This window comes from Leuresthes tenuis, unplaced genomic scaffold, assembly GCF_036924035.1.
Source record: "Leuresthes tenuis unplaced genomic scaffold, fLeuTen1.0.hap1 SCAF_4, whole genome shotgun sequence".
In the NCBI taxonomy this organism is placed as follows: domain Eukaryota; kingdom Metazoa; phylum Chordata; class Actinopteri; order Atheriniformes; family Atherinopsidae; genus Leuresthes; species Leuresthes tenuis.
The window spans coordinates 1,274,409-1,289,503 of NW_027325358.1; the positions used below are offsets into that span (position 1 = coordinate 1,274,409).

General features: G+C 44.9%; 1 protein-coding gene across 2 annotated transcripts in view; it reads left to right on the plus strand.

Moving 5' to 3' along the window:
* The window catches only part of glra3 (glycine receptor, alpha 3), a 71,633-nt gene that overhangs the window by 35,794 nt on the left and 20,744 nt on the right, over nt 1-15,095 (plus strand). For both annotated transcript variants that reach the window (XM_072384043.1, XM_072384044.1), the window contains exons 4-6: nt 7,265-7,488; nt 8,596-8,678; nt 14,266-14,403. In XM_072384043.1, coding sequence (XP_072240144.1) covers nt 7,265-7,488; nt 8,596-8,678; nt 14,266-14,403 — 445 coding nt within the window. The remainder of the gene's footprint in view (nt 1-7,264; nt 7,489-8,595; nt 8,679-14,265; nt 14,404-15,095) is intronic.

Consider the following 15,095-nt stretch of genomic DNA (forward strand, 5'->3'; position numbering starts at 1 on the left):
CGCCCTGATATATGCTCCCAGGAACAGGAAGAAGGAGTTTTACACTTCAGACGCCCTGATATCTGCTCCCAGGAGCAGGAAGAAGGAGTTTTACACTTCAGACGCCCTGATATATGCTCCCAGGAGCAGGAAGGAGGAGTTTTACACTTCAGACGCCCTGATATATGCTCCCAGGAGCAGGAAGAAGGAGTTTTACGCTTCAGACGCCCTGATATATGCTCCCAGGAGCAGGAAGAAGGAGTTTTACACTTCAGACGCCCTGATATATGCTCCCAGGAACAGGAAGAAGGAGTTTTACACTTCAGACGCTCTGATATATGCTCCCAGGAACAGGAAGAAGGGATTTTACACTTCAGATGCCCTGATATATGCTCCCAGGAACAGGAAGAAGGAGTTTTACACTTCAGACGCCCTGATATATGCTCCCAGGAACAGGAAGAAGGAGTTTTATACTTCAGACGCCCTGATATATGCTCCCAGGAACAGGAAGAAGGAGTTTTACACTTCAGACGCCCTGAAATATGCTCCTAGGAACAGGAAGAAGGAGTTTTACACTTCAGACGCCCTGATATATGCTCCCAGGAGCAGGAAGAAGGAGTTTTACACTTCAGACGCCCTGATATCTGCTCCTAGGAACAGGAAGAAGGAGTTTTACACTTCAGATGCCCTGATATATGCTCCCAGGAACAGGAAGAAGGAGTTTTACACTTCAGACGCCCTGATATCTGCTCCTAGGAACAGGAAGAAGGAGTTTTACACTTCAGACGCCCTGATATATGCTCCCAGGAACAGGAAGAAGGAGTTTTACACTTCAGACGCCCTGATATATGCTCCCAGGAACAGGAAGAAGGAGTTTTACACTTCAGACGCCCTGATATATGCTCCCAGGAGCAGGAAGAAGGAGTTTTACACTTCAGACGCCCTGATATATGCTCCCAGGAACAGGAAGAAGGAGTTTTACACTTCAGACGCCCTGATATATGCTCCCAGGAACAGAAATGGGTTGTGATATGTGTTCCCATTCCATCAAACAGAAGAGGAGAGGTTCAGAGTTCGTTTTTTAACACTCATACAACCACAGAGGGCTTAGGGTCAGAGCTACACGCCATCGACCATAAACAGATTTACCGTTAAACTCATTTCCTCCACTCAATCTCCACATACCTCTTTATCCATCCTGTTTGTGAGAGTGTGTTTGGTTTATCTGTCTGCCACAGGTTCGCTGTCACTGAACCCAATTCAATTTAAACTCTGTGTGAGGGCGATTCTGCTCTTTTAAGCTGTAGTTTGAAGTCCTAAAGCTGCATTTGGGAACCATTACTGAAGCCAGCTTGTTTGCAGACATGTTTCTATTTATAGAGCAGCAGACACAGAACATCATTAGCATGCATTTGGAGTTTGTGTCCTGCCAAGTGTGAAGATATCTGCTGCTCTTTCAGCTCTGCTTTCTGTGTGATGCACTGTGGGTTTATCAGCTGCAGCTGAGAGAAGAGTCAGAGCTCCGTGAAACCACAACTATGACCTAAACAAAGCTTTAAAGCTCTGTTGAACTGAAAGGAGCTGAACTGCTGATGATACTTCTGTGGGTTCTTACTGCACTCAGAAACTTTAACAAAGTTATTTTATTCCTCACTGAAGCTTGACGGCTGTTTATGTTGAAAAAATAAGGAAAACCCGTGAGATAACGCTGTTGTTAACTACATTAACAGACTTTTTGTGAGACTTTTAGCCTATTTTAAATTCTTTTCATTAAGTATCAGCTGAAAATGTTGAAATATTTTGAATGAACATGAATGACTTTGTGTGAAGGACAGTCCTCTCTGTGCCTGAAGCAGACTTATATAATGATCATATGGCGCCGTGCAGCCGATTCTGTGACTGAGAAGGAAAATATCAGCAGAATATCTTTTATTCTGCTGCTTCTGATCTAATAACAACGTCTGAATCAAGGAGTTCTCCTTCCTCATCCCCCTCAAGCAGTGATTGTTTTTTGTTTTTTTTTTGCCTAAAGCCAACCAGGCAGTGACGACGTTACGCTGAAATGAGTTGTGTTGACATGTAACCATGGTAACCAGCCAAATGGAGTCTATGAGGCTGACGGCCTCCTGGTACAAAGAATGTATTTTAGCCCCAACTAGAGTCTTTATCTAAACCTAACCAGGCTTTGTTAAGGTGTAAACCCACCCAGGGCGTGTTACGACCCATGCTCTAGTGTTTTTCTGCTGTTCAATTCCCTGTCCGGGATTGGCTGGTTTTCCCTTCACCGCTCTGGCTCCACCCCTTTGTGCCTGGCTGCTGCTCCAATGGATTGGTCCTCTAGGAGGTTTTTTCATACCCTGCTGCCCCGGTTTTGTTCTGGGGCGCTACTCCTGTACTTTTTGTTCCTCTTTGGTTAGAACAGTTTCATTGGACTGCTTTTGGTTGTTTTGTCATTTGATTTGATTATTTAACAGATTATTGTTGTTACTTTGGGAATAAATGTTTCCTTGGAGTTCTTTCGGGTTGCTCCCCTTTCCCCCTGGCGAGCTGGGGGGGGCTGTAACAGTCGTATTTAAGGGTATAAACAATGACCTATATGGATATATTGGTTGGAGGACTTTATTAGAACTCTGGTTGGAGTAATTTTGCATCCAATGTGCTGCTTTCTGAAAGCACCCCGGATGGTGGGCTGAACCTTTTAAACCAATCAGATCAGCTTTTCCAGAGGAAATGAGCTGTATATGAAAGATCCATAAAAAAGCATCAACTTCTCTCATGAAAGACATCAGCTAGATTTCCTCCTTGTGATCATTTTGGAAATCATTATCTTATGAAATGAAGTTTGTCCAGACAGATTTCAAGCATGGCTTCCGTCTCTTGTCCAAATGTGGTCACTTGAGGCTGTGAAACTAGCAAGATGCTGACTTTAAAGCCTCCAAACAGCTGCTCAGGAACCAGTGGGTGATGTTAGAGCCGTGGAGCCGTTTCAGGGAAACTCAAAGTGCTCAAAGAGACAACGTGAACAGAATATTCATGTGGTCAGCGGCAGGGGTTGGAGAGGCGGCGGCGGGGGGGCATTTCCACCGAAGGACTCCGTGGGGGCAGCCCAAGTTTTAACGTTACGCCTGGACGAGTTCTGAAAGCTCTGGCCCCCGGACAAAGGCGTCCTGAAAGGCTCCACGCCTCCTGCGGAGGACTCAGAGTGCAGCCACAGAGCGTGCAGATGGGCTGAGCCGTTATATCACGAGTCCAGATGTGTAACCATGTGTGAGTTTGGCTTCTCTGATGCTTCCGTTTGTTTCTCATCATCATTTAACTTCTTTCTGCTCGTTTTGTGTCTGAAACATCTGAGAAGAAGTCTCTGTTGACTCATTTGTGCTTTTGTTTTTGGCTGTTTTGTGTCACAGTTTGAGCTCTTTTCAGATTTTCTCTCTTTTTGTCTAATTTTGGAAGTTTTAGTGGTCATTTTGCCTTTTTTCAGTAGTTTTTCGTTTACTGTCGTGCATCTTTTTGTGGTTCTTTGATTATTTTGGGTTTCTTTGGTTGTGTTTAACCTTTAGTTTTATTTTTGTGTGTTTGTGCTTCTTATATCTTTAAGACAAAAAGGCCAAAACATGCATCTTTGCACATATATGTCTGTGACTGAGGGGGGGCTCCTTGAGCCTGGTGAACATGTTCAGTCATTTCAGGCATCGTGAAGCTTCCTCTTTGAGGAGTAAAACCGAACTGAGTCGGATTATAATCCACAGCTGGGGTGCTGGATTATTCCTCCAGCAGCAGAAGATTTTAAGACCTGTGAGAGAAGATTGTCGCTTTAATGAACGGTGCTGTGATAATCAGAGGGCCTGAAATAAGTGATAGCTGAGCCGCTGAAGCTTCGGCCTCGCTACCTGCCAGCAGAGATCACATCTGCAGGAACGTTCTGCATCACCCGGGGCAGGCGGTGAATCACTCCACAGCAAACTGTACTTCCACCACTGATGAGGTTCGTGCATCAGAGAGCTCTCATGAATGTGAAGCATACAGAGCAATAATAGGAGCATTTGTTGGGTTTCCATGATGTGTGGCAGATTAAATAAACAGAAAGATATTTGTGCTTTTGAGGCAGTTCGAGTGAGCAGCTGTAATTCCTGAATTAAAGCCAAGAGTCTGCACTCAGAGCCCATGTTCATTATGTAACTGCAGCTTTAATATGTCTCCTGATCAGCTTAAATAAGGAGAACCGTGTCAAACCTGCGTGTTTGGAGGCAGAAACTAACCAACGCACTTATATCTCAGAACAATCCAGCGTCTCATAGCTTTATTTCCTTTCCACATCTGTGCTGTACGCCGACTCCAGCTCGGTTTGAAGGGCAGCGAGCTGGAAGAGTGGTGATGTCACTTCCAGTCAGTGAGCATGGCGAGCAGAGATGCTCACTGCTTTTTACAGTGCATTCTGGGAATCTTCCACGGAGCTCGCAGTGCAGTGGAGGGATGCTGGCGTGGGGACATTCGGGTCATTACGCAGCCCCTCGTTCTTATCAGATCGCAGCAAGAAAAGACTTTCTTTAAAAAACAAAACTCGTCATGTGAAACCCTCCTCACCTCTTAAACCAGGTTAGATCAGTTTTAGTGCTTTATATCACTTTTATTCCCACACAGATGAGCCTCATTTAACAGGTTAAAGCGAGATTTAACAGATTAAAGAGACATTTAACAGGTTAAAGGGACATTTAACAGATTAAAGAGACATTTAACAGGTTAAAGCTACTTTTAACAGATTAAAGCTACTTTTAACAGGTTAAAGAGACATTTAACAGGTTAAAGGGACATTTAACAGATTAAAGGGACATTTAACAGGTTAAATGGACCTTTAACAGGTTAAAGGGACATTTAACAAGTTAAAGGGACATTTAACAGGTTAAATGAACATTTAACAGATTAAAGGGACATTTAACAGGTTAAAAGGACATTTAACAGGTTAAAGAGACCTTTAACAGGTTAAAGAGACATTTAACAGATTAAAGGGACATTTAACAGGTTAAAGGGACATTTAACAGGTTAAAGGGACATTTAACAGATTAAAGGGACATTTAACAGGTTAAAGAGACATTTAACAGGTTAAAGCCTCATTTAACAGGTTAAAGCCTCATTTAACAGGTTAAAGCTACTTTTAAAAGGTTAAAGGGACATTTAACAGGTTAAAGGGACATTTAAGAGGTTAAAGGGACATTTAACAGGTTAAAGGGACATTTAACAGGTTAAAGGGACTTTTAACAGGTTAAAGAGACATTTAACAGGTTAAAGGGACATTTAACAGGTTAAAGGGACATTTAACAGGTTAAAGAGACCTTTAACAGGTTAAAGAGACATTTAACAGGTTAAAGGGACATTTAACAAGTTAAAGCTACTTTTAACAGGTTAAAGGGACATTTAACAGGTTAAATGGACATTTAACAGATTAAAGCCTCATTTAACAAGTTAAAGCGACAGTTAACACGTTAAATGGACATTTAACAGGTTAAAGCTACGTTTAACAGGTTAAAGGGACATTTAACAGGTTAAAGAGACATTTAACAGATTAAAGAGACCTTTAACAGGTTAAAGGGACATTTAACAGGTTAAATGGACATTTAACAGGTTAAATGGACCTTTAACAGGTTAAAGCTACTTTTAACAGGTTAAATGGACATTTAACAGGTTAAAGCTGTGTTGAATTCTGGGTAATTGAGGATAGTTTGAATCCTGGTTGTATCTTGTATGCAGGGACCCTCCACATCATGGTTTTATTCACACACTGTAGGACTTACCTGTAGACTTACCTGTAGAGTCCCAGTTCTGCCTCACAGGCCTGAATTCGGAACATTTCTGTCCTCTGAAGGTTAAAAACATCTTTTTTAAAGGTCCAAAGCGCTGGTGTTGCAACCTTTGCTGGTGCCGCTCTTCTTCTCCGACTCCAACCGTTTCTGGGCGTTATTTTTCCTAACAGCTGGTTGATGTGAGCCTGCTCCTGCTGCTCCTCTGATTGGACCGGTGCCCCGGGCCTCTGCTCCAATCAAGCGGCAGTAATCAGCTGCACCTGGGCCTGAAGCAGCCAAAGTCACACCTTTGTCAGATCGCTGAGTTTCTCAGAGTTTCTCAGAGTTTCTCTTGTTTTCAGGGGTTTTGAAGTGTGTTCACACCACATGGCTTTTCTACGACGGGGGGGGGGGGGGGGGGGTCACACACTACAAGATATTCACCAGACTTGACCCCAACTCACCTGCCTGCTCAGCAGTTCCAGCCGTTTACTGATGTTTAAGTATGAAACGAGTGTTGCCCGCTGGCAGTTTTAAACACGCCGGGTTTGATTAAACAACGTTCCACTTAAGTGTTGGAAGCAGAAAGAGAAATGTGTCAGGGCTCTTTGAACACCCCTCGTATGGTTTCAGGAAGCTTCAGGGTGTTACTCCTGTTTGTGGTTTTTGAATTTATTCCTCTTTTAGGCACTGAATGGCTGTAGCTTAGAGTCTCCATCATCCTTCAGCTGTTTACCTTCCTCTGAGAGCCGAAGACAGACGGCGAGTCTTCATTTGACTGCTGAAACCCTCCGTCTGTGACTCAGTAAATTCAACAAGCAGCTCGATATATCTGGAAGTTTTACAGCAGTTTAGTTTCATGACTGGGCAGAGATGAGGGGCTCCGACCCTGCAGAAGATCAGCAGAAAAACAGCAGACCAAAGCCAAAATGCATCATTACAATAGACACCTACAGATGTGCTGGAAGTTCACCTACTTCTCCTATCCCAGCACTTACCTTGTACTTCCCTCCCCCCTCTATCTCTGCACTTTATCTTTCTGCACTTCCTTCTATGCCTGCACCCTATCTCTACTCTGTCCCCTCTGACAGAGTCGGACTCCTGGGTTCCTTCTATGGAGCTTATTGTTAGCTTTTATAAAGCTGTTATATCTTCATTTGTAAGTCTTTTTGGATAAAAGCGTCTGCTAAATACAGAAACATAAGTTCTGCTTGTGTTCTTCTCCATGTTCAGTGTTATTCCAGCTCTGCTGATGACAAACAGCTGTAAAGATGAGCGTAATCACCAGAAATCAGCGGCCCGCCTCATCAGAGTTCACCTGAAACAAGCTGCAATCAGGATAGAATCAGGATTCAGCAGCTTGGATGATTGACTGTGAGCAGTCAGGAACGGATTAGAATGATGAGCTGATTTATTCCATTTACCATATTTGTAGAAAATAGTTCTTTGTCCATCTCGGTGAACTTCCTGTAGCCTCAGATGAGTCTAAAGCTGTCTTCTGTCTGCAGGACTACCGGGTGAACATCTTCCTCCGTCAGCAGTGGAATGACCCCCGGCTCGCCTATGCAGAGTACCCCGATGACTCCCTGGACCTGGACCCGTCCATGTTGGACTCCATATGGAAGCCAGATCTGTTCTTTGCCAATGAGAAGGGCGCCCACTTCCACGAAGTCACCACAGACAACAAACTGCTCAGGATATTCAAGAACGGGAATGTTTTATATTCTATAAGGTGTGCGTTTGATCTAACTCGGTCCTATGTGGACCGCATCCACGATAATGTCTCTTTGAATGAACTTCGGGCCTCTTTAGCTCCATCAGAGGTCCTTTGCTCAGGAGCAGCGTGCATCCATGCTGATGCACGCTTTGCGTTTTCATGCCCAGAGGCAAGAAAGAGGAGCAGAGCTGTGTTTTTGTGATGGTTCACTGTCAGCAGAAGCCTTTTTATGACCAATGTGTAGGAAAAAAGCACAACATCCTTGTAACAATCTGCATATATATTTTTAGTATACAGTGCATGCATCATCGTGCATGATTACCCAAACATAATGCACAATGACTCATCCAACCCAGAGTAATGAGCAGCAGATTAATCATTCAAGACTAGAGTAGCTTCTGACATAATGCGAAGTGAAATTAAAAATATGCTCAAAGTCTAAGAACTTGGACAAATAATTCCATCCGTCTCAAATAAAAAACATCCCCAAGAATGATTTGATGTGTCTGACAGCTCTCTGCCGTAAGAGTTTTTTATGAAATCCACTGCATGCTCTCTGCTGGCTGCAGATGGTTTTAATCATCCGTCTGTTCCACAAAACATCGCTGTACAAATTATACCCAAAAACCTTTGGAGTAAATGATCAATCACAGTCTCATCGGGAGTCGAACCGGCCCGGGTTCAGGAAGCAGGACCCTGAACGCCTCCTCTGGGCTTTAACCTTTTAGATCTTCACCTGTTGAACTGTCACCGAAGAGACTCTCCTGTTGGGCTCTTCCTCCTGGATTCTGTGACAGATGGAAACATAAAAGACACAACTTTGAACTGGGAAACAAATAAGAAGAAGTCCGATTTCCAAGTTTGGATGCAAATTATCTTTATTTTCTTATTCGTGATCTGAGGAAACGTTAAAGAATTTAATCTCTTTCTTAACTGAAGATAACTGTATAACTGAGAATTAGAGTTTCTGAGGTTCAGTGAATGCAGCATTCAGATCTGAACCAACCACTGAGTGGGTCGGTCGTCTCTAACACTACTCTAACCCTAATACGCACATTTGTACTGTTTATAACTCTGTCTCCGTCTTTAATCACTTGTTCTCGCCTCTCTCTTTGCTTTCAGACTAACATTAACTCTGTCATGTCCCATGGATCTCAAAAACTTCCCAATGGACGTCCAGACCTGCATCATGCAGCTGGAGAGCTGTGAGTACCGCACCGGTTCAAATGCACACAGTCGCGTCGTAAATGTGGCAGGAAACCAGCAGCTGCTGCCGGACAGTTTCCAGCAGACTTCAGGCTGTGTCTGAGGTCACAGACACGCTCACATCCTGGTTTTTATCGCATTTACTGAGCCGAACACACTTAAACTGTCTCTTCGCCCAGACTTCCACCCAAGCCACAGGAAAGCTTTTTTAGTGCCAAGTCTTCCCCCAGTGACCGTATCACCGCAGCTTTTGGAAGCTGCATCCCTAAATGGAGGCTCTGAACATGGTCCGTTCAGACTCCCCCCGTGCATGTGGAAAAACCTCCCGACTCCTTTGGGTTTACCGGGTCTGTCCAGCACCCTGCCCGCCACCGGATCCAACTCCCCACCAACGTGTCTTCACCCAAGAGCAGCTCTGATGCTATGACTACAAACCTTTGGCCCAAGGTGGTCCAAGGTGGCCCAAGGTGGCCCAAGGTGGTCCAAGGTGGTCCAAGGTGGCCCAAGGTGGCCCAAGGTGGCCCAAGGTGGTCCAAGGTGGTCCAAGTTGGTCCAAGGTGGCCCAAGGTGGCCCAAGGTGGCCCAAGGTGGCCCAAGGTGGTCCGAGGTGGTCAGAGGTGGCCCAAGGTGGCCCAAGGTGGTCCAAGGTGGTCCAAGGTGGTCCAAGGTGGTCCAAGGTGGCCCAAGGTGGTCCAAGGTGGCCCAAGGTGGTCCAAGGTGGTCCAAGGTGGTCCGAGGTGGTCAGAGGTGGCCCAAGGTGGCCCAAGGTGGTCCAAGGTGGTCCAAGGTGGTCCAAGGTGGTCCAAGGTGGCCCAAGGTGGTCCAAGGTGGCCCAAGGTGGTCCAAGGTGGTCACACTTAGAACCACAGTTGCTCCAACATGGTTTTCTTAACGGATAGTCCAAGACTATCCGTCACCCCCCCACATCACTGCGTTACTGCGATTAAAAAGTCTCAGAGACGGCCGGGTGCTCTGAGCTGCTGTTGTGTTTATTAGCGCTAAGCGCTAACTGGACACCAGCCTGGGCGACTGTGAGAGTCCAGCTCCTCTCCAGGAGTTTGGTTCCAGAGCCCCACGCTGGATATAGATCTGAGCCCAGCTATATGTAGTTGGTGCAGCTCTCCCTGACTCACCAGCTGCGGTTCTTTCCCTGACAGAGGAAACGTTCCACATCCCATGAGCCAGTGTATGACTCCAGTGATTGGCCCACCCGGCCCTCACCTCCACAGGTGTTGAGCCCACAGGGAGATGGTGTCCTGTGGCTTTTTCAGGCTGAGCCCAGGAGCTGAGGTTGGCCACCAGGAGCTCTGCCTGACCTGATTCCAGACGTCTTCTCCTGACTGACTGTTTCAGCAAAGTCTTAAACTTTAACTACCGCTGTGAGTTGAGTCGGGTAGACGCCATTGTTCTTTGTCCTGGATGACGATCTGTATCCAAACCATCACTCCTCCTCCAAAGCGAGTCTTTAGACTGCTGTAGTGTCCACGGCGTCCTTTTGTTTTTATTCTTTTGTGTGAATCACTCATGCGCTGACTGTGCTTTAGAAGCTCGTGTTCGTTGAGGAAAAAAAGGGAAGATGTAAATAAAGAATAAAGAAGAGTTTATTTGTGATGGATTTACAACTGATCAAAGAAAATACTGTAAACAAACTACATCAAGGTTTAAACAAAGAGCATCTGTGCGGTCGGTGAGGTCCACAGACTGTGAGCTTCAGTCAGCCACACCACTAGAGGGCAGCACCTTGCTCTCAAGCCTTCTCACCTGCAGGGATCATTAGTGAACACACACACCTGTAAACACTGCCAAACTATATTCCAACAGAAATTTAAATGCAAACCAAGAAATTGGCTCCTACAGAAGCCTTAGGCCGATTTGCCATGTGAGACCCGACCTGGAGCTAATGGCCCCCCCCCCGATAAGGAGGTGATTCTTTGGAGGAGCCCGTCCTTAACTGACACGATTCACGCTGGAGCCAGAACATCCAGCTGCTGATAACCCGGACTGATCATTGCCTCCATTCGGAGTGTTTCGCCGTGCTTCCTCTTGGAGTTCGGTGTTCATCACATTCAGAGCTCATTGTGGAGGAGCCTGTGAGGGTTAGGCTTATTAACTGGTTTCACCTGTGAGCTGTATTCACTGGCAACACTTCTGACTTAATTACTCTAAGAATAGATTTTCTCTCATTAAAGGCGTATGATTCAACAGCATCAGCCACACTTTGGTGATTAATAAGTTACCATCTCCCAGCCTCTCGTGCTCCAGTTTATTATTCATCATAATTGCCTTGACTCTCCTGTTCGTGCTGAATGTGAAGATATTCCGTACCTCACTGACTTCTAAACACCGCAGGGACCGTGCACGCCGCTGAATATGCATTAAAACAGGGAGGCTGCACCTCCTGTGCAAACAGGAAGTTAATCCTCCAAAGACTAAAAGCAAAAGGAACCAGAGATCATCGTGTACAAACATGTCTGTTACAGGTTACAAACGTGTCTGTTACACGTTACAAACATGTCTGTTACAGGTTACAAACATGTCTGTTACAGGTTACAAACATGTCTGTTACAGGTTACAAACATGTCTGTTACACGTTACAAACACGTCTGTTACACGTTACAAACACGTCTGTTACACGTTACAAACACGTCTGTTACACGTTACAAACACGTCTGTTACACGTTACAAACATGTCTGTTACAGGTTACAAACACGTCTGTTACACGTTACAAATATGTCTGTTACAGGTTACAAACACGTCTGTTACACGTTACAAACATGTCTGTTACACGTTACAAACACGTCTGTTACAGGTTACAAACATGTCTGTTACACGTTACAAACACGTCTGTTACACGTTACAAACATGTCTGTTACACGTTACAAACACGTCTGTTACACGTTAAAAACATGTCTGTTACACGTTAAAAACATGTCTGTTACAGGTTACAAACATGTCTGTTACAGGTTACAAACATGTCTGTTACACGTTAAAAACATGTCTGTTACACGTTACAAACACGTCTGTTATACGTTACAAACATGTCTGTTACACGTTACAAACATGTCTGTTACACGTTACAAACATGTCTGTTACACGTTAAAAACATGTCTGTTACACGTTAAAAACATGTCTGTTACAGGTTACAAACATGTCTGTTACACGTTACAAACATGTCTGTTACACGTTAAAAACATGTCTGTTACACGTTAAAAACAGGTCTGTTACACGTTACAAACATGTCTGTTACACGTTACAAACATGTCTGTTACAGGTTAAAAACATGTCTGTTACACGTTACAAACATGTCTGTTACACGTTACAAACATGTCTGTTACAGGTTACAAACATGTCTGTTACACGTTACAAACATGTCTGTTACACGTTAAAAACATGTCTGTTACACGTTACAAACATGTCTGTTACACGTTACAAACATGTCTGTTACAGGTTACAAACATGTCTGTTACACGTTACAAACATGTCTGTTACACGTTAAAAACATGTCTGTTACACGTTACAAACATGTCTGTTACACGTTACAAACATGTCTGTTACAGGTTACAAACATGTCTGTTACACGTTACAAACGTGTCTGTTACACGTTACAAACATGTCTGTTACACGTTACAAACATGTCTGTTACAGGTTACAAACAGGTCTGTTACACGTTACAAACATGTCTGTTACAGGTTACAAACAGGTCTGTTACACGTTACAAACATGTCTGTTACAGGTTAAAAACATGTCTGTTACACGTTACAAACATGTCTGTTACACGTTACAAACACGTCTGTTACAGGTTACAAACACGTCTGTTACAGGTTACAAACGTGTCTGTTACACGTTAAAAACATGTCTGTGTGCGGATTCCCCAGAAAGAGCTCTGACCCTGTGAATAGTTGATGGATATTGGATATATCTTCCTTTTATTGGTTGGTTTGAACGCTGACACGTGAGTGTTCTCACACTTAATCTGCTGCATATCTAACCTGTGACGGCCTCCTCCACGTGCACACGCTCAGCCCTCCCTACGTGCACACAACTGCTCGAAACAGGCTTAAATCCCCAAATCCAGATGTGCAAAGCTCATGGCGTCACACAGAGGTGCTCCAGCCTGATGAACAACATGTAATATTTCAGTTTTTGCTCCTTAAAACCTTTTCAGATGCATCCATAAACACGTAGTTTCACATATTTCCACAGGAAGAACCCATTTAGGCTCACATGTAACTGAGTAAAATAAGTTTCACGTCGGCTGGAATGACAACATGTGACCCAGACGATGACATCACACCTTCGCAGTATTAGTTTGGATTCAGTCGGTGTGACCTGCAGACGTTTCAGGGATCTTTGTTTCCACCTGAGGTCACGTAAAAACATCTGAAGCTGAGCACAGATGTTGCAGGCTCCTCTGCGTGCGTGTTGTGGCTTTTCTCAACGTGCGCACACTTTCACATGAGCCTTAAGAGACAGGATGGACTGAACCTTTTGTCTGTGTTTGCAGGCTTTAACAGGATGCATCAGTCGGTTGCTGCTTTCTCCAAAAAGCCTCACGGTGCACGGCCTGCATGTTTTTTTGAGTGTCCCAGATTTTCTGTTGTTATCTTCAGCAGCCGTCGTGCTCTGAGGCTGGATCATTGAACTGAATATAAGGCTGCATGTGTGCAGAGAGCATTATGCAAGCCCTGATCCAGCCCATTATCCCATTTCTTTATTTATTTCCAGGAAAACAGGAAATACGTGCAGGTGTTTCTTAAAATATGTGAAAATATAGACAGAGATACTTAATTTATATCAAGAAATCAACAGAAAACAGGAGTTTCTCTTGTTTCTCATCTTGTGCGGCTGAAAGAAGTTTCTAAAAGGAAACAACATCGAGCACCAAAAAAGATGAATTATTGTTCGTCCAACCAAAATCAGACTGTTGAAATACATGTAAACGCATTAGTCCAAACCGGACTAACACACCCAGATAATCCAGCTGGGTTTGAATCCCTCCTGCATGCATAAACTCACCTGGACTGAGATGGTTCTGGCTGCTCTGTTCATGCTCCAAAGCTTTAATCTTTCAGTACAAACAGTAAAGTTTATATTAATCCAGCTGAATTCCCTTTAAAGCTGCTCTAATTCACATATTTTTCTGTTTCTTTAGTCAGAAACTGGACTGGAAATCAGCCCATTTAGACCACGTTTAGTCTCGTGGTTTCCTGTCATGATTCATGGTTGGAGCCGGAGGGAAAGAACCCAAACGGTGACCTGATTCTGAGTGAACAAAAGCTGTTTTTAAAGTAAAAACTGAAACTGAAACCTAACGAGATGGAGGTGATCAGTGTGCACGTGACTGCTGTGCGTGACACATTAATGGGAAAAACTGGACTGAGGTCCCACAGCAGGGAGCAAACCCTGCTGGGTCGGGTCAGGCATAGATTTTATGAATCCTGACACCAGAACAGAACTATTAGAAGGCCGGGAAACTGTGACAGGAAGTGAAACAAGGAAGGAAAGAAACGTTGTTATTTAAAGTTTGTGAGCAGAAAGCTGGAGGAATCTTCCCTGACGTGTGGTTAATGTTCTGCTTTTTGCAGTCGGCTACACCATGAACGACCTGATCTTTGAGTGGCAGGAGAACGGCCCGGTTCAGGTGGCCGAGGGCCTCACGCTCCCACAGTTCCTCCTGAAGGACGAATCGGACCTCAGATACTGCACCAAGCACTACAACACAGGTACCTCTCACACTGCCAAGAGCAACACAAACACAGCTCACGTGCACACGTGCACACGTGCACACAGGCCAAAGAGCCTTAGAAAGGGAAAAAGGCTGAAACTGATGAGCTCAACAAGCTTTAATGAGATGTGACCAAGGACAGCAGAGCAGGAGGAGGAGCCGCGACCCGCAGCTCTTCATCACAGTTTAACACTTTCAGCAGGAAGTCAGACCCTGCTGCTCCAAGGCTGAAAGGGATGTTTGGACACCTGTGGGAGGACGTCCAGCAGAAACCAGCATGACTCCCAGCATGACTCCCAGCCTCAGTCAGACCTGCAAACCTGGCCTGAAGAAGCCGTTGCTGCCATAATGAAACAGAAAGGAGAGCCTCTCTGCGGAGCCAGGGCTGAAACTGTGTCTGCACCAGAGACTTTCTGCTGTGGGCAGATCGGAGGAAGCAACCATCTCAGAGTCCACCCGCCCGCTGACTGCTTCTGTACCTGCTGGCTGAATTAGCTGTAAAAGGTGAAGGGCTCCACCCGGGTCAGGGGTTTTTGGAGTCTAGTTGTCGTCAGGGTGCCTCCTGGATGCCTCCTGGTCCTCTGGGTGGTTTCCCTGCGGTGGGCTTCCTGGGTTCTGTGCTCCGTGGGGGCTGCTGGTGGCCTGGGTCTTCTGCTGTGTTGCTGCTTAGTTATGAGTGTAGTTATAGAG